Below are 26542 nucleotides of genomic sequence, written 5' to 3' on the forward strand. Positions count from 1 at the left end.
CTCCACAATGTCAGTGTCAGAAGTTACACAGGTTCACTTTCAAACAAAAAGTTAATTTGTGGATTCAACTGCATTGAGAACCAGGCTAACAGCACATTACAGACTTCTCCATGTTGTCATGACCAATTTAGAATAATTTAGATCTTACTGCCTGCCCTAATTGGTAGGCTGCTAATCTGAAGAGCTTTTATATGAGACTTTATGGTAACTTGTTTTGTTGCTTATTTGGGTTAGGGGTTAGGGTTGTACCTGATAATCAGCTTCCATATAATAATCACATAGAAATCTGTGAGACAGCCCAGCAATGACTGCCCTTAGGAAGTTTGGCTGGTTTGAAGTGTATAAAAGTCCACGGTGGAGTCGGTCATTACTTGCTTTGGTAATAGCTTATTTGCAGGAGAGGACTCTAAAAGGCTCCAGTCATTTAAGAGTGTCCTCCATATGGAGTGAATGGACAGACAATTTACAATTATTAACTAGAAAAAGAGGCCTTAAAAATAGATTTTCACTCAGGGTCCTTATAAGATGTCGCCTCATGATTAGGTAATGCAGGTGCAGCATTAATGCAGTTTTAACAAACAGATCTGCAGTTAATCATGGGTCCCAGGGCAGCTGCACATTTTCAACAGCTCTTGAACAGCTATCAAATCTATCAAATGTTTTGCTGGTTTATAGTTAGTCCTTCAGGTTTCACTATTAATATTCAGTCAGAGAGAAGCTGCATCTGACAGCCTTGTCTCTTAATATGGGATTTAAAATAGTTCCCAAATTGAATTCCAGGGAGCATTAAAGGGCTCTTAAATTTGTCCTTTAGAAACCTTCCCATTCTCCAAGTAAATGAATGGATAAGAGTGCAGATAACGGAGGCTCAGTGCTGTGTCCTCTGCACACATCCTTACCTGCTGGAGGCTAACACGAGTCTTGCCTCTGCTCAGTGGCTGCTGTAGTAAGTCCAACTCTCAGCAGGAACTCAGACCCTTAAGGGGGCGCCGCCCTCTCACAGCTCTGGGAGCTGAGGCAAAAATAGAGCTGTGAGCACACCACTGTGTGACCGGCCACTCCCTGAGCCCGCTTTACTTTCTCTTGTTTGATCTAATCAGCTGGCTGTCTGTTATGAACACTGTGTATAAATGCACACCCTTCAATCCAAAAATGAGGCTGCTTTTCTCACTGCCGGTAGAGCTTTTTGGATGCTGTGTGTAACAGTTTTTAGAGACACAAAGCTTTCATCTGACAGCGCTGATGAGGAGGCTTTTTATGCCAGAAGAAAAAGTGCTGCTGAAGGTTTCAGTCTGGAGCTGATAGCTGATATTTAATATTTAATCCTCCACTCAGACATTGATATCTCTGCTCTGGGAAGCCACAGAAGACTCCTCGAGACATTCAGCAGCTATAAATAATTAAAAGTTTCATTTCAAATGGGAGAGAGCTGCGCTCCTAACTGTGATTTAAAGACGCTTATCAGCAGTGTCATGATTACAGCACGTCTTTTTTGCTTAAAGGTGTGGAAGAACATGCATGTCAGCGAATGTATCTGTTCATTTTAGAGGTGTGTGCACACAGACCAGCATGCTGGATGATGGTGATGGGAGGGGTGATGTGTGGGAGTCAATGTCAGAGCATGTCAGTCAGGAGGAAGAGGAAGCTCCTTCAGGGGTCACACCCACTTAGTTGAATCACCAGTAACTGAAGGAGATCACGTCATGTATTCGTGACATGATCTCCTCTCTGTCTATAGAGAGACAGAGACAGAGAGAGGCTCTCCCTTATATTTTTTTCACTGCACATTCTTTTTGTACATAGTAATAGTGAGCAGTGGCAGCCTCTAATAATGATATGATACACACCTGTATGATTATAATAGGCTGTCACTAGTCAGCTGGTAGCCAAACAGCCATGTCAATCTGTAGCGAATGCTGTAAAGTATCTCAAACAGTAGCTTCACAAATGTGCTGATGGTCAGCATTGTTGTCTACTTATTTTACTTTCTTTTTTCATTGAAACTACAGCCATGCCAGCAGCACTGTGAAGCTGTACTCAGGCAAGGAGCTTCCAGACCATTCTCATCCCCAGGGTGACATTTTGTCAAACCCCTCGGCATCTCATACAAATGCGCAGGGTACCCTTTAGGTACCCCTCTCTGTATGAGACACAGTGGCCTTTTCATTGTAAACCTATTCTGGCAAGATCAGACGCTCCTCGTCTGTACAAACTTTGGTGCCAATCCATCTAGTAGTTGTTGAGATATTTCACTGAATAATTGAAACTTTTGACCCTCCCACCAAAGTCACTGAAATTCATCCTGTGGGCGCCATGGATGGCTGTGCATCATGATAATCTACCCAATAGTTGTTGAGATATAAAAAGCAGCTCGCTCATGTAAGCACATATTGTATGCTATTAAAATAGAAAGTGCTTCTTCACTCAACTACTGTTAAGTATGTACGTATGTTATCTTGCTAAAAAACTGTGAGTTGTTGAAGTGAAATTTTAAAGCTGCAGTTATTTTTTGGCTGAAGTAAAGATCAATCCGTGTTTGTGTCCTTGCTGCTTGTCCTTTACGAGTCACTCCGCGAGAAGCATGCAGGTAGCGGTGTGTGATCTCAGTGAAGGGGAGGAGTGAGATGGAGACAGGAAGAGAGGATCCACATCCTTCAGAGTGCAGTTATCCTCTTTGAAGTGTGGCAGCCATATGTCTAATTAATACACTTGAGCAGAGTCAGTAACCTTGCAGCCTGACAGAGCTGGAGGAGAGAGGAGAGGTGTTTGAATTGTTGGCTGAGCAGCTTTTCTGGTATGTCGTACTGAAAAAAAAAAAAAAAAAGAAGTTCAATTCAATGTGACACTTACGTTCCACACCAGAGTTTCAGCTTCAGTGCTTTTATTAAGGTGTTTTTTTGTGGCAGACAAACCACTTAGAACATGTCACGTCGGTGAAAATCTCTCTCCTAACTCAGTCCTTTTGTCTGTCAGGTTTCTTTCCTTCGTCTTATTTGTCCCCCTGCTGTCCTGCTATCTCTCTTTCTGTCTGCCACTGTCCCAGTTTCCAGCTATCGATGCAGTGATTGTACATTAGATCAGATGCTTCCCCTTCACATGGCGGTGCGATTGATTTCTTGTGTGACAGGAAGCTTCTGTCTGAGCCTCTTTACTGTCTCTGCATCCTCCAGGGACAGTGCTCCACTGTCACTGGAAGACTGGAGCTGAGCACCGGCTCCCAACCTTCCATCGCCCATCTCTAAAGTACAAATGTGTCACTTATTTATAGAGACATACAGTGTACATCGTGTAGATACTGGGTCTTCTCACCAGAGATGTGGGTATAAAAAAAACTGAGAGCTGATAATTGTTAAAATTTTGCAATTAGAATTATTATGCTATGCTATAGCTCCACTGGGTGTTTTAGCCTCGTTTAGCTCATTGTTTTAGCTACTCTGCTCTCATCAGCTTCATCAGCGGCTGGCAAAGTTTTAAAAATCTGCACTACCATAGAAGGAGAGTGAATACTGGACAAACCATTGTTGGTCAACTAAAAGCAGGACTCCAGGTGAAAGGTAACTTTGCTCTGTGTTTGCTGGACGTGTTAAACAGGCCACTGTTTGCTGACACATTAGCTATGTGATGATATATCCATGACGTGTTTCCAACTTTCTGCAGCTCCTCAATTGAGATCAATTACTGCAGCTATGAAAATCCCCAAAGCATCTTTTAGCTGAATTTTAAATGACTTCGCTAAAGACTTTATTAACAGTTGTATTCCAGCACAAATGAAAACATGAACACCAGATCTTTGGAAGTGTTTCGTCATTTCTACATGAGATAAGACAGTTTTTCTATTGTTGTAATCCACAATTACAATAACTTTATTCCCTTGACCTACAGCTATATTTTTATTCACGATAGTCCTTCTGAAATTCATTTCTTAATACTTTCTAAAGTCCCTCTTTTTACATTTATACACCAGTATTGTGTAATGCTTTGCTCCTGTGTTTAGCTTTGTGTTACTGTAACTAAGAGAAGTGAAATTTGGATTTGTTTGTAATGTGATGTTACGGCAACTTGAGGAACCAGCCTGGAGATCCTTGGTGTGAAGTGTGTTGTTCACTCTTATCTAATGCAAACATAGAGAATAACTACTTCTGGTCTTCGGTGAGATTTAAACATCTGCTTTGATAATGGCTTGGAACACAGGGTGAGGTGGGTATCACTGCATCTGTCACCGTGCTGATCATTGTAAAGCGCTATATGTGTGTGTACCTTTAATCTGTCCTGCCTTTGTGTGAACAGCACAGAAGATCACAGTAATAATCAAAGACAATTCACATGGAGTCACATAACCCTGTGTGAACTGGAGGAGGAGGAAGAGAAAGACAAAGAGAAAAGGTTACTACAGTGCGACTGTGAGAGGTGTAATTTGGCAAAATGTGCTTGTGAATGGAGAACAAAAGAGGACATTGTGTAATTTCAAGCAGGAGAGGAGACGGCAATAATACCACTTTTATGAGTAAATACAGTGACAGTGCAAATATAGTGCTCGTATGGTGGTGTTAGCTCTGCTGATGCTGCTTTATGAATAACCCAGTGTGAAGTACAAAGAAACAAACGGGATTGTTGTGAATGTGACAATATGAAATAGGTGAAAGCGCACATGTAGACACAGAAGATTGAACAAGGAAGTTAGTCTCATAAGATGGTGGGAAAATTATGTGTCATGTATGAAAAAAAAAAAAAAAAAAAAAAAAGCAGCGAGAAGGTGAGCCAGACCCAATGTGACGAGACGAGGTTGTCATAGCAACGCTGTCTGGGCCTAACAAAAAAAAAAAAAGAGCAGACGAAGGAGGGAGAGGAAGACGATGGATCCATTTTGTTCCATAAAAAAAAAAACCTGCAGTAAAAGCAGACTGTTTTCTCCCCAAAGTAGAAAAAAAAACACATGTTCTGAGAGAAAAAGCTCTTTTTTTTTTTTTTTTTGGCAGTGTTCCTCCGTGAAAGAGAGGACACAGAAAGCAGGCCTGTAAATAACTTCTCACCCACTGACACTTTGGCTGCCTGACCGCAGTTGGTTGAGGGATGAAGAGAGGCTTTGAAGTTAGGCCCTCCACTGTGGACTGTGATGACCACATACCTCACTGGTCAACTCAATGGCTTTACAACGCTGTTCATCAAATAGTGTACACGACAGAGCATGGAGGAGGTGAAATGAAACATAGAGAGGCCGTGATGTGGGTACGTTAAAGTGACATGAGCCACATGAGTGGAAGAATCCAATAGTGCCAAAATAAAGGCTGTGAAAGTAGAAAAAATACAAGACTGTTGACAGTTATGGAAATACATCAGCTATCTATATGATAATGTGAAGAATATATATAATGAATGATAGCTGGGTATACATCACTTTAGCAGGCTGACAGAAAGCTATACAGACACAATGTACATTGCGAAATCTTATCAAATGTTTTTTTCTGCATGTAAAAACACAACAACCTGAATTTGTGTAAACAAATCTAAAAGGTTAAAGCTCCACTAGAGGCTGCAATGCTAATTTGCAGCATGCCTCAGCCTCAAAACTAAAACATAGCATACCTTTCAGCGTGCTCACAGCCTCAACTTGGCCGTGCGGGTTGAAAGTTTGAAGGGATCTTTCCTTTGTGAGTGCCCTCCAGCCTGAGGGGAACAGATTTGATTCATCTGTAGCCTGAGGACTGGACTCTGTAACATGATGTGAAGCAATGTCCTCAAACAAAGTTAATGGTGGTATCGTCTGTCTTTTCTGCCAGCCAGTACACTCTTCTCTTGATGTAGACAGTTAAGATTTTATTTTACTCGTAGTTGGTCTATGGCAAACTTTTCAAATTGTTAAAAACAACTAATCAAACAATTAGCACTTACCAGTAACAAGATAAAAATGGACAGTTTGTCCTCAAGGTGGCGCCAGAGAGAAGCTGAAGAAGTCTGTCCCAGAGTCTGTGCAGTCTGTCCATTTTATGGGGACCATGACTACTGCAAATTCTATACAATACAAATTCTATTCCATGATATCTTATTGGGCACAAAAGAGTTTGTCAAGTGGAAATTTTTACTTGCTGGAGGTGCAAGACAAAAGGTCACAGAGTCCCCCAAATTATATGGAATCATCGTCTTGGGATCATAAAGGCTCTAACCAATTTAATGACAATCTGAATCTGAATCTTGTAGCAGAACAAATGATCAACAGACCAAATTGAAATTCTGACAAACTCACATCTTCATACACCATTAACACACACTGTAGATACACAGCAGACACACAATCACATAGGATTTCTAAACTACATGTATGAACATCTCTTATCAAGAACACGCTGTAAGCCTTAAATCAGAGGAGGACAACACCAGTATCTTTCCACCGGCAGCAGTGGCGTCATGAGGCCAAATATAGCCGGTGTAATGCAATGATAATTGATTTCACGAGCAGCTGCCTTACATAAGCATGTCAGAGCGAATAGAGATGGTGAGAAAGTGAGGGATAAGATGGGTTGGAATGAGGAAATAGAAAAGAGAGAGATGGAAGGATGAAATGGAGTGAAATAGAAAGAACTGAGAGTGAAAGAACTGAAGTGACAGAGAGGGGGAATTAAGCTTTGGACCCAAAAGCAGGACTCTGACAGGGAGAGCTTGCAAAGGTTCAATCTAGTTTTGCTGAAAAGATGATGAGAGGGGGATGTAGGGTGCTGATCCACAGTTCATGGTGGAGCAGGGCAGATGGAGAGCTGGGTTGTCAGCTGGAGGACACACTGGCAGGATGCTGGGCGAGGCAGACATGGATCAAGGAAGGACATGAACCACATTTGGCAAACTACGTGGTGAAGAGTGGTGTGTGGAGCCAGGGTGTATATATCATATTGATGGGTGGATGGTGGCAGGTGTGCAGGTTGATTGGCAGCAGGAGGCAGTGAGAGCCACACCCAGACAAACTCACACACAGAGACCAAACATGAAGCACAAGGAAGGGGTAAACAGCAGGAACAGAAGGAATGAGAGGCACAGCCAGACCATGACAGAGGGCTAGAAAAGAGACATATGCTGGAATGACAATGAGAAAAAGAAGAATGTCAAAGGGGATGGGGAAAGAATGGATGGAGATGGAAGACAAAGATGGAGGGTGTAGAGAAAAAAGATTTTTGGAAAAACTGGCAAATAGTGCTGACAAACTTGAAAAAGAGGTAGACAGAGAGCTATACAGAGATTCAACAGCAACAAATGCCAAGGCAAGAGCAGCAGACATAATGCCTGAGTAGAAATAATACATTTAATATCTGAGCATCACCAAGATAGTATTTTGTGCTTTTGTGAGTAATTTGTAAAGTTAGTAATGTGTTAACTCTCAATCCTGGGATAGGCAGTTCTTTTTCTGCTGTCACTTGGCAAAAAGTCCATAATAAACTTTAATTTATTGGTAATTCAAGTGATCTGAGAGAAAACTAGGCGTCTGCACCTCTTCTTGGCTCTGTTTTCGGGTTTTTGAAAATCTAGTTCCTGAGGGGAGACTTTGCTGATCACAGGTCATTTCAGAGAGAGGATGTTCCTGTTGGCTGGCTCTACATGCAGATGTGTGTACAGGTCCCTTCAGATGCTGAAAGCCTGAGTCTTTGGTGGAAAATCCTGCAGAAAACCCTGCAACTTCTGATAAATGTCTAATACCTCCTTTGGCTTCAAGAGCGTATAGTACAAAACACACACATGAACCACATGGAGCTTCGAGCTCATTATATTCAATGCCATGGCGCTTGCATCAATAAGCAGCAAAGAGGCATGATCACAAACAGTGGAGAATAACTTCTGAAGGGGGGCAGTGGTGTGTGTGTCGTGTACTAGCCTCTCATCCCGCTGTCAGACGCCATTGCAGCTGCCTCTGAAGGCTGAAGTGCTCTGTCCTGGGGCCTTGAAGTGCTGGAGGGTTGTCTTTGATAAGAGTTGTGGTGAGAGGGACTCGGGTCTTGGCGGGACTCACGCAATGGAGAGCGGGCCCTACAAGGCATGAGGTTTCACAGGGCACCAGGACACTTCTGCTGTCCAGGCTTGTGGGTTTGGTTGGAGGGGCTGAGCGGAGTGATACGAGGCAGCAGAGGGAGTGGTGGAAGGTTTTGCATGGGTTTGTAGAGGTTTTAGCACAATAGATCAAATGATTACATGCTCATGTGTAGAGGATCCGTCATAGTACCTTCATAGTTGTTGGACAACAAATAAAGCTGAAGAGTGAGTATTGGACTTACCTTCATCAGGTGATCAGAAGCATTACACCAAATGAATGCTGCTCTGTTTCAACTGCATGGATTACTGTTGGTACTATGTGTGTGTGTCTATATATCATATATTACATGTTATTTCGGAGGACCTCATGTCTGCTTTTTGTAGAAAGTTTTGTGCTGGAGGATCCATAAACACACAAGATTCAGGGGAGAAAATGTTTTTCAAAGTAATGCAAATTTCGGGACAATCCAGTATGATGTTCACAGATGGTCCTGGAGGCAAAATTATAAAGCAATGGAAGCGGTTATGTAAGCAATCCAAGGAGGGGAGAAACAAGGATTTATAGAGGTGAAATAAGGATAAGACGTAATCCTTTGGAATTGTTTTTACAGCACAGTGCTTATTGCTGTGCTGTCTTCGATCTGAAGAATGTGGGTGGCATTGTGTTCATTTTCTTTGGATTATCTGTCGCTGAAGTTTGTGTCTGTAGGTGGAGCTCTTTTCTTCGTCTCTTCAGCCAGTTTGGTGGAAATCGCTGGTGTTAATCATCCCTCCAATGGCATTCACTAAACTATGTATGAGCTGTAGCCACTGGGGATGAGGGGGGACTTCTCAAAATCCTATTTTCCTATCTTTTCCCCTTGCTTTCATTATTTCAAGCAAGCAAAAATATAGCATATAACACATTTAATTCCAGGTCAAAGCACAGCATGCTGTCATAAGCTCTTTCATAAACAGACAGTTTTGCACTGTGTTTTTAGATCCTGGTTGGTTTACCGATATGATTTAACAAGGTGAAAGATTTTAGTCATAGGACGTTTGGATCTTAAGTTATAAGTCACGAAGTCAGAACTAATTTACTGGACTGCTGCGAGCTTAGCTGGGTTTGTTTTTAGCCTGATGGCTGAGCTAGCTGGTCACTTTTATTGAAGATTTTAAGCTTTTAGCTCTTTTATGGACTTCAGTACCAATATTATTGAGTGATGGCTTTTCCTCTCACCATCCCTGGACCTCCTCACCTTGTCAACAAACAGAATCTTTACACATGTGAGTGGAGTCCATCAGGGTCTACCTGTCTGAAATCAAGGACCTATTGTTTCTAAAAGTTCATGAGGATTTCTAGTGGCAGGCTAATTCTGATTAGAAAGATTGACAGGTGTGGCTACCTTGGGAGGGCCTTAGTGAACAGCCCAATTAGGTCAATTTGTAAACTTCTTAGGGGACACAGTGGCCCAGACTTTACTCTTGCTAAGCTATTTCTTTTAGACCAACAAATTGGAAATGTAAAAGGAAGATTGTTTGTAAGAGAAGAGCCTCCAGGTATCAGGTGTCTAGTACAGCAGCTGTAAAAGCCATTATCTACAGTGTGATGCCAATCAGAAATACAGAGTACATATTAAGAAATGTGAATAATATAAAAATTATTATTTTTGTGAGAAGATAAAGGCTCAGTCAAGTGGTGATAAACAAGGAAAGCGATGACAGAGGAAAACAGCAGACAGGCAGCCATAGAGTGAGGCAGCAGGAGGCGGAGAGGTGGTGTTGTTTGCTCTCTTTTCTCATATTAATACTCCTCATGGCTCCCTTCCAGTGCCCTCAAAAAGGTCACACTCACCCATTTAATAAACTGGCCACAGTCGGAGGGAGAGAGCGAGGGAGGGGGTACGGGGGAAGGAGGAAAAGAGGACGGAGGGAAAGAGAAACAAAATCGTTAAGTCTATTCTGAGGTTTGAATAGCATGAGTGTGTCTTTAAGGCTGACACATTAACTGCTGACGGCATGTCTGTGATGTTTTTAACCGTGTCAATTCTGATGTGAAGAAAAAAGAAAAACCCAAGCAGTCAATCATTCTTTCAGAGCTGTCCTCCTGCAGGAGAGCACTGCCTCTGAAACAACACGGACAACATGTATGAAGCTAAAACTGTTCATTGAGAAGCAAATAACGCCTACACTAGCACAGCATGTCATGTACTGGTTGGTGATCTGGATGAGATGTCGCATTACAGTGTGCAATGTGCAATGTTGGCCGGTTTACAGCCTGACTGACTCTTCTCCTTTCTTGCACCATTGGACTTCAAGGTTGCCAGATCTCAGCATATTACCATCATACCAAAACAGATGATTGTCAAAACTACAAACATAAGACCATCTGAGTGAGAATAATTCCTGCTAAACCTTTGAAGAACAGGTTAGTGAGACTCGACCTGACTTGAGACTTGACTTGTGAATATGGAAAAAAAATACGATATAATGCACAGTTGTGGAGTTTTGGAGCTCTGCCAAACAGTTGTGAGTAATTAATAATGTGACCAGGATGCATATGTCTCCATAACTTAATGCACACTCTCAGCTGCAGCTGCTGGCACCAGAATAAAATGGACAAAACTCTAAATTCAGATGAGAGAAATTAGTACCTCAGTAGTTTCCCCTCATCTGAACATATTCCCTGTTTTCCTCCCTGCAGCTGCCTGATGCACAAATCACTTATTTATCTGTTAGTTTCTGCTTCTAGTTATTTTTCTTTTGTGAAATATTTAAGATTATTATTATAATATTTTCATTTGTCTGTTGCACGGGCAGGATCTCCTGTCAGACACTGAGGCGACCAGCAGGGGGAGGAGGGGATTTGGGGGTGGCGTTTACTCTCCAAAAAGAGAGTAAGAACGCAACCCTGACACTCCATAACAAAGCTCTCACGTACAGAGACACTCTCGAGAGAAGCCTCTCAGCCAGCTGGTTTTGGGAGTCTTCACAAACACAAGCAGAGTCCCCAGACAGAAACCCTGTTAGAACTAAACCAATTTCAAAGAAAACAAAAGGAAAACTAAAACTGGAATGCTGTTTGGCCCAAAACAGAATCTTTAGTGGCAGATTAACTGACCCCCATGTCCGATCCTCGACCATGTACTGACCCAGTGAGCGCAGCCTCGCCGTGGAGAGAGGCCGCCGCAGGCTGACCTGCCTCAGCACACAGCAGGAGGCTGAAACTGTACAGAGACATCAGAGGCAAATACTGCTCACAGATTACAATCACCGAATCCCTCCATATCTGCAGGGTGAAATACAGCAACGTATAAACACAGCAGCAAGTCTTGTGAGATGTTGTGACCAGAAAAGGGCATCCGATGGAATTCACTGGACTGGAAAATAAATACAGAGGAAGAGGCCTTTGAGAGGGGAAAACAAAAATCATTCGATGATGAAGAGTGCTTCTGCCTCTTGTGTGTGGAGCCCCAAACAGCCGCCCCAAAGAAAAATGGGTGAAGTGTATCAAGTACAACAAAGTGCACAAGAGGCTTTTACTCCAGGGTTCACAGTTTCTTTGTGGTTGAACTGTGACTAGAGCAGAGTCCAAGGCATTTATCCTCTTGCAGGATTTTTCACACCTTTGGAGTCACTGAGGTCACATGCGAGTTGGAGACCCACCTGGCCATCATTTGAGTCATTAGGGCCACATGAGTCATGCTGTCAATGGGTATTAAGCCACCTGGGGAGGGATCACAGGAGAGATCTGTCTAAATAAATCAGACTTTTAACTGCACAAGTGAGTATGGAAAGCCTCTACTTTTATATATGTTCTTAAAGTAAAAACCCTGACCTCGCAGCACTTACTGATTTATTAGTAGGACCTCTACATTAAATTGCCATTGACTAAATCCCTCCTCCAAACAGCAATTATCCAGTCTTATCTTAACAATTGTAACTATGTGTGACAGCATGTGAAGCTTTGGATTTCTCTGCATGCCGGCAGGAAGTGGAGTGCACAGTGAAATCAGTGTCCAGTCGGGAGGTAGTGTTTTTTTTTTTTTTTTTTTTTTTTTAACCTTTACAAAACCAAAAACACTAGTGTTACTTCAAAGGCTGATGAGTATATCATTAGCTTACTGCGTCATTTCATTTGGTTAGATGTGGCATTACAAAACGCCCCGTTAACGACCAGCGCATATATTATTCAGGATTCCCCCAGCGTGTGTGAGCTGGCCCTTGATGCTACTGCATCAGAGAATAGGCCTGACCTGTTCTTAATCACTTGGAGATGTTTACACTCCAGCAGCCCCAACCATACTCATTCATTTACCTGAATAGCATTGCTTTTGCCAGTCATCAGTTCATCTTCATCCTCAAAGGCTTTTCTCTTGTGAAACATTGTTTGAAAGTATAATAGCACAAGTCGAACCTTTGTGTTGTTTGTCCAGGTATGTTTTTCTGTTGTATGGCATCCAAACAGGCTTATATTAAAATTAACATCTGATTTTGCTTTTTTCCTTATCACACTTACACTACAATACTAACACTAACCAGCTTCTCTGCAGTACAAGAACAACTGCGAGGACCCATGGTTTGAAAATGACAAAAGAATTTGGAGTGGCGACTCTATCCTGTTTATACTGTAAACTACATATTCTGAACGAGAATGGAAAGCTTGAGAGGTGTAGCAAGAGTACCAACGGTGGACTGGTCTTAGCGAAGGGTTAACAGGGGGCACTTCAGTTGAAATAACCATCATTTGCAATGATCTGTTGTGAAACGATTCTTATCTGAACACACTTTCCCATTATCCATCGCTGTGACTTCACAGACTGACTTCCTCTGATGCCGCATCAATCGAAACTAAATTTAAAATGTCTGTGTGTGTGCGTGTGCATGTGTAGTGATGTTTGTGTTGTGTGCTTGGATGTTCCAGCATTGGTGGACTGCTCATCATCATCCAGCAGTATTATTGTACCGACACAGTCTGACCTCACTATTTGTCTGTGTTGATGCATCGAATAACTGTGTGTTATGGCGGTGTGTGTGTGTGTGTGTGTGTGTGTGTGTGTGTGTGTGTGTGTGTGTGTGTGTGTGTGTGTGTGTTTGTGTGTGACCTCAAACAAAAAAGGCCAGTTTAATTAGACCTTACCTCAGCCTCTCTCCTCTTGTTATCTTTGGGGCAGCGCTCTGTACACTTCCAAGCTCCACTTTTTCCAGAGCAATCTCGGTCAGTAAGCATCTATGTCAACTTCAATTTCGAGTTTTTGACCTCCATTAGCGCTACAGAGCTATGTGTTTATGAGTCCCCATTTTGTTTGTCTCATGCACTTGCACAAGGACTCACATGCACACGAGTGACTGGTTTCGCATTATTCCAGTGATCTTCAGGTGATGGTAAGAAAAACAGCAATGCATCAGCCAAGGCAGAAAGAAGAAGCCTGCATGCTAGCATGTAAACATGGATATAAACAAAGCAGGTTTCAAAATGCTCAAATATGATGTTTGTAAATGTTTTTCTGAGGAGGGAAATGCATTCAACATGTTTATTAGACACTCTTTCCAATCTTTTCCAATAGTAGAGGTTCAGAACCTCTAATACTGGAAAAGATTTATGTCTAGCTTGAATCTAAAGCATCTCTGCTTCTGTGTCATGTTTTATAGTAACTTTTCATTAAATTTCACACTTTTAAAGACACACTCAAATGCATTCTGTGGCTCTGTGTTCTTATAATTCTTCTTATTATCTTCAACCAATAAGTTTTCCAATAAATGGAAAGCGAAACTAATTCTCATCTTGATTCCATTTCCCTCGTTTCGAATCAGTTTCTCATCTCCCAGATGCTCAGATTAGATGCTTCAGTCCGACATTCAATCAGCGATCTGAATCCTCCCACAATTTCACAACGTGGACTTGTGAAATTGCTCCATGTAGGACTTTTTCATCCCATGTAATTGAATCTGATCTGCCATCGTCATGTAAGACACTAGTAGCAATGCAAACGCAGATGAATTTAGTTTTTAGGTCAAACACAAACACCACTGCATGACGAAATAAGAGTGTAACCTTAGACATGCCTGTGTGTGTTTTTGTGCTTGTTGCCATGGCGATTGCAGGTTGCTGTCCAGGATGGCGGGGATGAAGGAGCAGCAGTTCACGGAGGAGAAGCCCCTGCTGCCAGAGCAGCGAGGAGTGGACTCAGACATGGTCAGTCCACCTGCTTTACGTACCGTGTGTGTCCTCTGTGCCGTTAACCCTCCTCTGAGTGTTCGCAGGCTGATCAGCGTGTGCAGGATGAAAGACTCTGAAACTCTTGGTGCATTAAGACAGAGATGTTTGTGCTCATTAGCTGTGATGGCTTATAATTAGACAGTGTGCTTGTTTACCAGCGGAGGAGGAAATTAATGAACTCCATCCAACCATGACTCTTTGATAACACTATGAAAAGATGAAAGCTTGTTTAAGCTGAGAGAGAGTGGTGGAGGACAAAGAGGGAAAACAGAGCAGGGAAGAGGCAGTGGGTGGTTACATAAAGGCCACTTATTCCAGTCCACTTATCCATAAGCAACAGGTTGGGGCTGAATTCAGGGCTGTTGAATGTTTGAGAGCCACTTGTTGCAGGAATTTTGAAAATGGAGTCATGCCAGATCCAGTTGACAGAAAAGCGACTTGGAGAGGCCTGTTTTGTACCTGGAAAAGATGAATTTCCTCCTTAAAGTTTTCAAACAATCATTTCTTGGTGAGGTGAATTGGTTATAATTCTTACATTTCTTTGTGAATGGAAGATAAAAAGGTAGATAAAGGGTGCTGAACAAAGATCTGAGGGGCCAATTACGAGACGCTTTTTATTACTGTGGGAAGCAAACAGGATGCCGAATCATTACTGCCCAGAATAGCATGAAAGAACATATTGAGCGAACCATAAATAAGAGTAAGTAAACATAAGTAAACATGTTAGCTATGACTCATTTGGCCAGTGTGTTAGAAATGACACCGTGCATCCAGGAGATTCAGTGGGTCATGTTTCTTTTTTATTTATTTATTTTTTGACTCACTAGCTTATTAGAAGTAGCCTCGATGCTGCACATCAATATTAATGACTAATTCTGCTATCGATCAGCTCATCTAGCAAAAGGTCATTGTGTCTGCTCATTATGACTCAGTGCTTGTAAATTATCAAGGCCATCGATTGCTGCGATCGATCCAGTGACATGTTTGCGTGACTCAACGGGACGCTTGTTTCATTGTTGTGCTGAATGCAACATCAGCTGTGAAATGCTCGCGGTTTTGTCTCCTCTCTCCTCTCCCAGCTCATTTAAAGTCTGTAGCTCTGGTTTTGTGCAAGTGTGTGTTAGTGACCTTTGAGAGCAGTTACTGAGTGATTACCTTCTGGCACAAAACACTGGTAAAACTCTGGCCTGACTCACTGGAAGTCATGTTGGACTAATGCTGCATTCAGTGCAGATGGGTGTGACAGAGACAGCCTGATGGTTAATAACAGCAGTTTGGAAGTTTGAGTTTGTTGAAACTGATTTGAAGCTTCAAGGTGTCAGGAGTGAAGGTGGATTTTGCTCCAGATCAGCTTTGCCATGCTCAAATATTCCAATCAATACTAACCATCACATGGTAATCATTCGTTTAAGTCACTTCATTTAAAAAAATATGCAGCATTTCTGACACAGTTTCAGGTGCTTCTGAAAAAAAAAAGGTAAATATTAAGACAATTTAAAGGCATTATAGTATTCCAAGTATAGCACAAAGGAGCAACGTTCTTCCATGCGTGCCACAGTTCTGTCTGCATCCGGCATGAACAGAAGGATGCACATATCCTGCAGCTGCTCATGGTAATACACCAACAAATGTAGCAGAGTGCCAGAGGACACTGAGGTCTTGTCCTGTATTTACTCAAGTAATTTGGGTGTTAAACAACCTGATTTAACATTCTACAATTAAAAACTAACACATAGTTGGTGTTTTATACAACCTGGTATCACACCAAAGTGTGTAATAGACCCACCAGTCTGGGAAGGGTGCAGTTTGGTTTGGTTTAGGCAACAAAAAAGCTGCACTGGCTTAAAATAACCACTTCCTTAAAACAATAAACACAGGCTGTTTGACACAGGAATGAAACCCTCATCTTTTGTGTCGAAGTCATGCATGTATCCACCTCGATACCCTGACCTGCACCCCTGCATAGACTGTTGTGCTTTGCTCCGGTCATTATCGCCCCCTGCTGGTACTGCATCATCATACATGTGTACTTTTCATGCATAGGCAAGGCAAAACATCACACTGACCTGCAATCCTGTAGTGACCAATTATGACCAATATTTATGTTTATTGTTAGGTTTTGACCTTTAGTGGCACTTGTTATTATGATGGGAGCAAAGGAGGAAGTCAGCTGACATAGGAATAAAAGTAAGTCCACACACTGTGTGGAGGAGGCGGGGCAGATGAGTCAGAGTCTGACCTAAACCTATGCAAACTGTAACCCTTTCGGTAAGTTAAACGCATACTGTCCAAACCCCAGTGTGCCTACCGATGGTAGGCGATACCAGTGGTAAAGTTCAGATATGCCATTTTGGGAGTCATTGGTAATCGACCTGTGCTGTTGTTTAAGTCATGTTGAAATGAAGCAAGGTGAGGCCAGAAGTATCACTGAGCACATTCTAAGACTTCCATAAACTTTGCATCAGAAAATGAAAAATGAATGATGTGCATCACATTTTTATGTTTACTGTATGTTGCTGCTCTCTCTTCCCAACACAGCAGGATAAAGGAGAGGAGGCATCAGGGGGGTTACCGTGCCCCGCCAGCCCCGCCAGCCCCGCGCCCCCTAACAACCCCCCTCCCCCCAGCCGCCCCACTCACCGCTGGCATGTCATCGCACGGCACTGGCTCCGCCAGACCCGCCGTCGGGCCAGCGGGGTCCTCCCGGTAACTACCAGAACCACCAGAACAAGCAGAAATATCTGAGTGCCAGTACAATGAATCAAACACACACAGCCGACATGGATCAGAAAACCAGAACACTGAACACAGTAGAGAATGAAATCATGAAGGAAAAAATCACAAGAAACTGATTTATCAGTTTGGAAAGTCACATCAAAATGCATTCAGTTGTGCCATTTCCTCGAAGCTCTACAGAGGACTTAACTAGCATGTAACTGATGGTTACCACTACCAGAAAACACCCAGTGTCTGCACAGTGGTACAGCAGTAAAACTGCTGGAAAAACATGCCATTACATAAATATCACAGCTATGATTTGCAATAGTGGAAGTAGAAGTTAAGAAAAATTAATCATATACTTAAGTAAAAATAGCAATACACTGTAGAAAATACTTAACTTAAAGTAAAAGTCCTGCATTGAAAATCTTATTATCAGTAAAGTATACTTAAAGTATTTAAAGTAAAGTACGCCTTATGCAACATAATGATATTATTCTAAATTATTGTGAGTTACTGGTTATTGTTAATGCAACATTTTAATGCTGTTGCTCATCATATTAAAGCTGCTAACTAACTTTTTACACTGCTCGACCTATAACAATGCATACATGTACTGCATATAAAATGATTAAATGTATTCTTTTTGTAAAGGGTTAGGGTTAATCTACAGTAATGAGTACAGTTGCACATCTTAAACTTTGTATTGATTCATAGCAGCCTTTGACATGATGCACACACGCTATCAGTCACTTTCCTGCAAAACAAGCTTTTTCCTCCACTGGACATCTCCATTTATAGCATCTCTGGTCTCAGACTTAATCAAGTCAGTCCCCTGATCCTCCTGGACCCGATGAATTAAATTTAGTGCCACAGTAATTGTGCTTTTTTCGGCAGAGAGAGCCTTTTGAAAAACCTAAAATCTGGGCCAAAATCTACATTCACAAAACCAGTCTCCAGACACAGAGACTCTGAGATTGGCACATTACAGAGGCAGCAAACACAATGCTGCTAGGTCCAACACATCTCCACAGCACCCTCTCTCTATGCAGCCTTACATAACACACTGCCTGGGCATCACCTGGGCAGACTCTTGGCAGGAGGAGGACTCACACAATCTGTAAACATTTTTTCCACTCATCTACTGGTCAATGAACAATGTCTCTCAGAGACCTCCACCGAAACAAAATGGGATGCATTTTTGCAAAACGATACAAGCCAAACATTTCACGTAGATGTCATGACCTACGGTACACGCTCTAGGTCCTCAGTGCTCTCCCCTCTGACTGAGCTCAGCGCTGCACATCTCTCCTACACACTATCATGGGATGGGAGTTATGAGAAAGAGAAGAGTGACACCTGCTGGTCCGACCACCGTACTGTCATCACTAACATGTTCCCTCTGAAAACAATGATCCATTTGCATGATTCACAGGGACTGAAGTTGCCCTTTTAGTTGAGATGAGAAATCAGTTGAATGGATTTCTTCCAGCTCACATCCTCAGGTGACGATAGCATATTGGAAAGGTCAATAATATTGTCAGGCAGCTTCAGGTCCTGTTGTTTTTAGTCTTTCTCTCTCTTTAGGTGTGTCCCTGTTCTGACTTTGTTCACTCAATGGAGTGCCAGTCCTGTCCTTTCTTTTCCAGTCTTCACTGCTAATAACAGAAAATGTGACTTTCTTTCTTTCTTGTCCCCTCCCTTAACCCACCATTATTCCTTTTGACTTTGTATACTGTGTGTACATTATCCATCTTTAATCCTGTCATATTTTCTTTCAGAAATGTCTCCAAAAACTCCTACATGATCTCACAAACTAAGAGCTTACTTGTGCATGTTTAACAAGGAAGCAGTGTGGAAACCATCTGACAGTTCTGACTAACCTGTGTAATCACGTGCACGTCCTTGATTTTTCTGTCCGGATTTCCAGATGTTCCTGCTCTGCCCTAAGCTTTACAAAGGCAGCAGAGCAGGAATGAGCTCTTAAATGACATGTGCTGAAATAACACAGGTTAAGGTCAGTGAACTTTAACTGTTGTGCTGAAAAATGACAAAAAACTATCACAGAAATTCATTAAATGTTGCTCTTGAGCATCATTTTCCAGCACATCAGTGCACGTTTAGTTATGGATAAGAAACCTGTTTTATGTCAGTGCATCTCCTCTTTAAATGCAGAAACCAGATTCCTCAAAAAGTGAGCGCTGCATGATAAGACAAATCTTCTCCACAACTTGTATCCAAAAACATTTTGGATGCCTCACATCCAGTGTGCTCAGATCGTGGAAAGCTTTGACTGGCGCTGGCACAGCTGTCACTTCCACTGAAGCCAGCCTGTCATCAATCAGTGTCTCTGAATTTTTAATTCTATTTTGGCAATCAAGGAGTGAGACAGACTCGCGGGGATTCTGTCCACGCCACTGTGTCCAGATGATAAAAATGTTATTTTTATGCCCTGACTGTGTGCCCCAGCTCATCTTTGTTTACGGCTGTAGACGCCTGCTTAGGTGGCTTTCTGTGGAGGGAATCTGGTTGCTGTGCTCTCTCTCATCCTCTATTAAAAAACACCATCTTCCCTCACTTTTTACTGCTGATTTGTACTCAGTCTCCCACATGCACTTAAGTAAATTATCTTTACTGTCTCTCTAGACTGAGGTATACTGGATTAACAGATGTAGCTGGCACTCCAGAATGCTTTCAAAGGGACACTGAATATTAGTTTAGTAGTCATAGGGAGTACTGCCCGGCCTTTGAAAACAGCTGTGTCATGTCCAGTGTGGCTCTGGAGGCTAACAAAATAAGGGTTAGCTTATCTTGGGCTTGGAAATTATGAAAGACATGAGTGTCTACCAGCATCAAACGAAAGACACTATCTGCTACAACATTATGAGAAACATAGCATCCTGTGTTTTTTGGAGCTAAAAGTCAGACTATCCTGACCTCTGTTGCATCGATTTTCACAATTCTTTTTAAAATATGCCTCTTGTGAATATCCCAACCTAATGCAATCACTACTAAATAAACTGGAGTGCTCCTCTAAATAAGTCCAAATGCATACAGTACAATGTCCTGAGCAAAAGCAATTAATGGTAAATGTAATATTTAACATACATTTCTGTGTATGTTAAGAGACAGTTGAGCATGATGTACTGTACTGCTCAGGTGCTTCTGGGAAACTGTTTTTCTGTGTCTGTGGTTTGGACCTACAGTGCACAGCTTGTGCTCCTCTTCTGCTATTGTGGCCTACAGGCGCAACAGTGGATGTACCTTTTACTGTGTGATGACTATGTGTGCGTGTGACTTCGCGCTACTTATCTCCTTCCCATTTTAATTTTTGTCTTTCTGTCCTCTATCTCTGCTTGTCTTTGTCTGCAGGAGAGCTGTGAACAGCTGATGCCGGCAGGGGATTGGAAGGTACGAACTGTGTGTGTGTGTGCAGCTGTTATGTTCACACTGAGCCCGCCTGTCTCTCTCCTCATACCTTTTGTTGTCGGCGTGACTCGTCTTTTGTGTTCTTGCTGTCTATCGTCCATCTTTCTTTGTTTGTCATCCCTTTATGCCTGCTCACTTGGGTAAACAGTGATCCTTGTCTGAGTCAACAGAGAAAAGAAAAAGAGGAAGGTGGGAGATAGATGTCTGTAATTTCACAAGGCTAAATATAACAAGGATAATAATAAATACTTAAGATTATCCAGCGAAGCAAAGACAATGGCCTGAATGATGGGGCCATTAGTGCAACAAAAAGGCCCTGAGATTGAAGCTATTATCCAGTTGAGGTCTTTGTGTGCGGAGTGTGTATGTGGAACAGGTGACTCTAACATACCCGTAGGAGTGATTGTGAGTTTGGATGTCTGTCTCTCTGTGTCAGTGCTATGACAGACTGGTGACCTGTCCAGGGTGTACCAGCCTGTCACCCAGGAATTGCTGGTGTGCGACCCCGCACAGGTTAAGTCAAGATAATGAACAGATGGATGGAAAATGACAGCTTGTCTGATTAATAGCAATGACTCAGTGATTAGCCCACTTGGCTGAGATTTACACCTTTCAGAGATCATTTGTGCCATCTTGAACCAGTTTTCCCACACTTGGAGTGTCAAGGTGTGCCACATTTCAGCTTTGAAAGCTAAAATAACCTCCTTCTCAAAACAAAGCAACACACTGTACTACAGTGACAGTGCTGAGATGTTTCTGTTCAATTTCACATTAGCTACATCAGCATCATCTTCCCTTTGTTATTAAATTGCCATGTTGTGTCAAAAAGACCACCACAAACTGTGTCCATGGTCATGAGGCTAACTACTTTGTTTACTTTGTGCTGGCTCACTGTACTAAGACACTCATATGCAATGCATCTGTAATTTATTACAGCTGTGCTTGCTATGCAAAATATCTGGTGTAACAAAGGTCTATGTGATGCCTATGCTGCTCTCTTTTGGATCCGTAAGTGGACTATTTTTACTGGTGTAACAACCTAAGATAAATATCATCACAGTTAGTGTATTTATCTTCCCCAGTTCCATATTGTAACTAACCCTAACCCATAGGGAACACAGGACCCTGTGTCATGTTCTAAAGACATGATGAGCAACACAGTTTAGAATTAAGTTTTATTATATGACATATTAGATTGCAGCTCAGGTGATTGCATATACATTTTGGTCTATTTGAAGTTTTTGGGGTAAATAAATTGTTGGTCTACTTACTTACAGCAAAATAATTCAGTGTTTTTAATGACAGTTGTCTTTATGAACCTGTGATAGCGCTGAAAGGTCAATAAACCCTGAATAATGGTTTAATTAGATGGGTGAGATGAAAGGTGTCCACAGCTGAGTGGTGACAAAGATGATCATGAAAACTTTCTTAACTGCTTTTCGTTTCTTAACCGCAGTTTTATGTTTTCATGAATACTTTATCAATCTGATTAATTAACACGATTAAAATTAAATAGTGAGTAGTATTGCACCATTTTTACGCTTGAGCACCTGCTTCTCCAGCTTATAAACTTGCATGAGCCGTTACACCATCAGTTTGAGAAGTCCTCCGGGATTGTTTTTTATATATATATATATATATATATACTTGAGCTTCACACAAGAAACAAGTCTGCCGTCTTATTTTAGTCAGACATGTGCTAATTGTCAGTCATAGGACCTTTCTCATGAAACACCTCTGTTTAACACTTTATCCTGACATTTCAAGTTCCCAGAAAATAACAGCATGTGAAGAGCAGTGTTATCTCTGCTAGCTGGCTGCCTGTGAGATGAAGGATGCTGCCTCTATCTCATAGAATTAATTCTTTAAGTAATTAATACCTTTTTTTAAGGCATCCACGTGTGTTTCGCTATACTGTACAAGTTGTTACCATATATTATATTGTATATATGTTTACACTATCCGCCCTCTATGTTTTTTCCTATTCTCCTCCTCAGAGTGCTCAGACAACTTCAGTCATGTCATTATTTATAACACCTTCACAGAGAAACAATCTTGTCCTTCAGTTCAAAGTTTGAGGGCCTTTATTTTGTATTATTCGGGAAATTTGTACTTAATTTTCTTGAAACAATTATGACGTTTGAGTGCTTAATCATACCACCCATGGTTATATGAAGATGACTGCTACATTTAAGATGTGGTAATTACTGCAATTATTGCAATAAATTGTTTAATTATGCTCCTCATTAAAGTAATGGAGGCACATAATGGCAGCTGATGTGTCTAGACAAGCAAGGTGGTAACACTGTAACCACGTGTTAACAGTTTTTGCAACATGCCTCACTCTCAGAAACATTGCACAGTGTCAACACACTTGTGCATGTTGGTTAGTAACTATATTCACATGTAAATATCTAGTTCATACATGAAGGATGTCTAAACAGTAAAGAGGAAGTCACTGTTCCCAAATGCTGTTCTCCAAGAAGTAGTTATGACACATAGCTCACTGTCATTTTTCTATTTCTCCTTGTGCAGAAATTAAAAAACAGTGTGTGATATGTTAATTAGTGAGCTGTAAAGGTGCTGCTCAATGTATGAATGTTTGACCTTCAGACAGTCAAACTGTCTGTTTCCCCCCTGCTTTCAGTCTTTATGTTATGCTAAGCTAAGCTAATTTGCTGTTGGCTCCAGCTCCATATTTGGTGTACAGACATAGTGGTACTGATGTTACCTAACTCTTGGCAAGAAAGAGCATAATCCTCTGAAAATGAAATAAAAAGAGGGGTAATATGCTGTGATACACTAGGTTAACAGAAATTGCTTAAAGGGACCAAGTTTTACACATCAAAGTCCGTTGGTTCAGGCATTGGAGAGCACAACTGCATATATGGAAAAAATGCATAAAGCTGTTTGAGGGAGCTGTGGCAAGATTGTATAAACTGCATCGATTGATTAGGCCTGACAACCACAAGTTTAAAAAAATAAATAAATTGGGAGGTGTGGAGTTATATCTCTCTTTCGGCAGCATTGATTTTGAAAACAAAAAACAATTATTCATCGGTGCAGCTCTCCTTTAAATGATGATGGGGCAGCAGACACGTAAAAGTTAACAATGGTTTTACAGCTTAGAAACACATGCGGACTTATTACATACAAATGAAGTATTTATAGGAATCAGAGTGAATTTTGGTACAATTTAAGCTTTAAATCACAGGACACCAGCAGCACAGGCACATGATACTGAATCTTATCTGTATTGAAACAAAGCTCATGCCTATATGGGCTCATACACTGAGGATCAATGATATAAGACAATGATCTGAAGAAGAGAGGAAAAGCTGACAGGGTGCCTGTGTGTGTGTGTGTGTGTGTGTGTGTGTGTGTCTGGGTCTGGGTCTGGTCTGGGCTGTTATATGATATTGCACTGCATATGTAATAGTTAGCGAGATGGGAAATGGCTACAAAGTAATAACTGTTGACGTAGTCTTGATATAAATGCCTATAATTCAATTTTAAAAGTTCTGCAAATGTAATGAGATTAAATGACCAATGTCAGTCATTGTCATTCTCACTTCCACCTACTCTGTTTTGTTAAATCTGCCTGTAAATATTTTTCTGATATAAAAATTTGTTCAAAATCCCTCCTGCCCATCACTGGTCGTCAACGCCTGCCGGCAGAGATTGTGTGTTTAAAGTAGATGGAGTGATGCAGAGTCAGCAGGGAGAGAGAGTTAATCTCTGCTGTGGAGGAAAAGGAGACAAAGTCAGAGGGAGAGAGAGAGAGAGAGAAAGCAAAGAGTGGCGTTTCAAGTTGAGTCAGCATGCTGAGTGTTCTGTCAACAGGAAAAGGGGGATAGATGGAGAGAAAAGGGGGAGAGATGGGGTTGAAGAGGCAGGACAAAGAGCTGGGGGACTGGTGTACGTGTGTGTGTGTGTGTGTGTGTGTGTGTGTGTGTGTGTGTGTGAGTGAGTGTGTGAGCTGCAGTCAGCATGATGTTGAAACTGTGACACCATCACAGTCATGTGAATATGCACGTACACTTCTCAGCCTTCAGCAGCCATCAATATTCTATTTCAGTTCAAGTGGAGACATTCGTCTAAATGTTAAAGGTTGAAAGCATTAGTGTGCAACTATGATGACTTTTATTTTGCTTCCAGACCATTTTGATCTGAGTTGAGGGTTTAGCAGTATTTTCCTCCTCAGCTGCTTCATCTTGGAATCGTGTTATTTTTGCAGGGTCTAAATGATGAAGAATAACAGCATGTGATATTGTTTTGTTGTTCCACAAATGAACTAGCTTCTTATCTAATGGACTTTTACCTCTTTTAACTTCAAAAATCATCTTCACCATTATATTGGTAATAATATTCTTAGTTTAAACAATACTTGTCAAAATCCTGGTTGTGCTTCACAGAAGGCAGCAAATTAAAATCAACTAGAAAATCAAATCAAATAATAAATCCAACGACATATTAAACAATACTAACAGCTTCCTCGGACCAATATGGCAGCCACACTGATGCATCACTCCGAGAGCAGCAGCAGAGGTGCGTGTTTGGATGTCAGCTGACAAAAACTTTGTTTACATCTAAAAAAAATAGCATGATTATGCTCTAATTTATTATACACTTTCTAATTATTTCTGTCTTCTTCCTGACCTGACAAAGAAAGTGAGGGAGGTGTGGGTGGAGGCAAAGTGTAATCTACAACTGTAAAACTCATTAGAGCTAACCATACTGAACTGTACACCTCTAACGCCCACCTCTGAGCAAATTTAACAGTTTTTTTAAGGATTTGATTGAAAAACCCTCTTATAACTTTTTCTTTTTACCTTTATCTAACAAGATAAAAACTCAAGATTAAACAATAACAGTGTCACTGAGAGGAAGAGAATGTGTTGAGCAGCTGAAAGAAAATGGAGGAAAACGTGGCTCACAGTTCACTGTAATATAACCCTAACCCTATAGAAAGAAGCCATGACTGTCTCTAACTAAGCAATACGCTGTAAAACCAATACTAAAGAAACCCAACCCAGACAGTAATGCACTCACCAACTGTAGGCTGATGTCTAACCTTCCATTCATCAGTAAGATGCTGGAAAAGATAGTTTCAGTGCACATGAACAAACCAACTGCCCTGACTAAAATCATCAGTGACCTCAGACGAGATTCAGATGAAAATAAGGTCTCAATTTTCATTAGAGGGCACGATGTATGTTTCCATTGTAATGCAGAGGACACACAACTGTACGTCTGTGCTGAACCAAAGGATGCTGCAGCCATAGGCTCCATTACTGACTGTCTTTTGGCAATGAATAAATGGATGAGCAATGATTTTTTCAAGTTAAACGAGTAAAAAAAAAAGGAAACTTTCTACTCGGCCCAAGAGAAATGCTGTTTAATAATGTGGGGAAATGAGCTCCCTGGATTAAATCTGAGGTTACAAGTCTTGGTGTGTCCTAGATTCAGATCTAAGCTTCAAGTCTCACATCAACAATGAAAACTTGATTTCTTCACCTTAGAAACATCGTTAAACCATTTATAAATCAAACAGATGCTGAAAATCTGATTCATGCCTTTATTTCAAGATGAATAGATGAATTACTGTAACGCTTTATTTAATGACCTCCAGAAAAAAGAAAAGACTTCAGCTCATTGAAAACTCTGCAGCTCAGCTGTCAACCACAACCAAGAGCAGAGAGCACATTAGTCCAGTTTTAGCTGCTCTGCACTGACTTCCTGTAACATTCAGGATTGATTTGAAGGTCTTCCTCCTCATAAACAAAGCTCTTAATGGACCAAGCTACATTTGTGACTCTGTTGTTCACTATTTTCCTTCAAGAACACTGTGATCATCTGCTGCTGGTCTGCTGGAGGTTTCCAGCAACAGTCAACAGAAAACTGGGGATGCAGCCTTTGTCCATTACACATCAAAGCTCTGGAACACACTAGACACATTAGACTTAAACTATCTGTGACTTTTCTCATACAGGCCAGTTGTGCTTTGTCTTGCTCTTGTGCACTGCTGTTCTTTTTGCTTCTTTTTATGCATTCTATGTGCTCTATTTCTTACTAACTTTATTTCATCATCCAGTGGTTTAATTTTCCACCTTAGGTTTTACTCGGTTATACTTCATCCTGGTTTTATCTTATTTTTACTATTATTATCAAGTGGGTTTTATTCTC

At 41.3% G+C, this 26542-nt stretch overlaps 1 protein-coding gene across 8 annotated transcripts in view; it reads left to right on the plus strand.

Moving 5' to 3' along the window:
* The window catches only part of ndrg4 (NDRG family member 4), a 56440-nt gene that overhangs the window by 11944 nt on the left and 17954 nt on the right, over window positions 1-26542 (plus strand). For 4 of the 8 annotated variants that reach the window (XM_076733142.1, XM_076733143.1, XM_076733140.1 and 1 more), the window contains 3 exons: window positions 14095-14185; window positions 16748-16915; window positions 20300-20338. In XM_076733142.1, coding sequence (XP_076589257.1) covers window positions 14108-14185; window positions 16748-16915; window positions 20300-20338 — 285 coding nt within the window. In that variant the 5' untranslated portion in view covers window positions 14095-14107. The remainder of the gene's footprint in view (window positions 1-14094; window positions 14186-16747; window positions 16916-20299; window positions 20339-26542) is intronic. The other 4 variants (XM_076733147.1, XM_076733146.1, XM_076733144.1 and 1 more) reach the window with 1 other exon arrangement.

The sequence above is a fragment of the Chaetodon auriga genome, chromosome 6 (genome assembly GCF_051107435.1).
Source record: "Chaetodon auriga isolate fChaAug3 chromosome 6, fChaAug3.hap1, whole genome shotgun sequence".
NCBI classification, from domain to species: Eukaryota; Metazoa; Chordata; class Actinopteri; order Chaetodontiformes; family Chaetodontidae; genus Chaetodon; species Chaetodon auriga.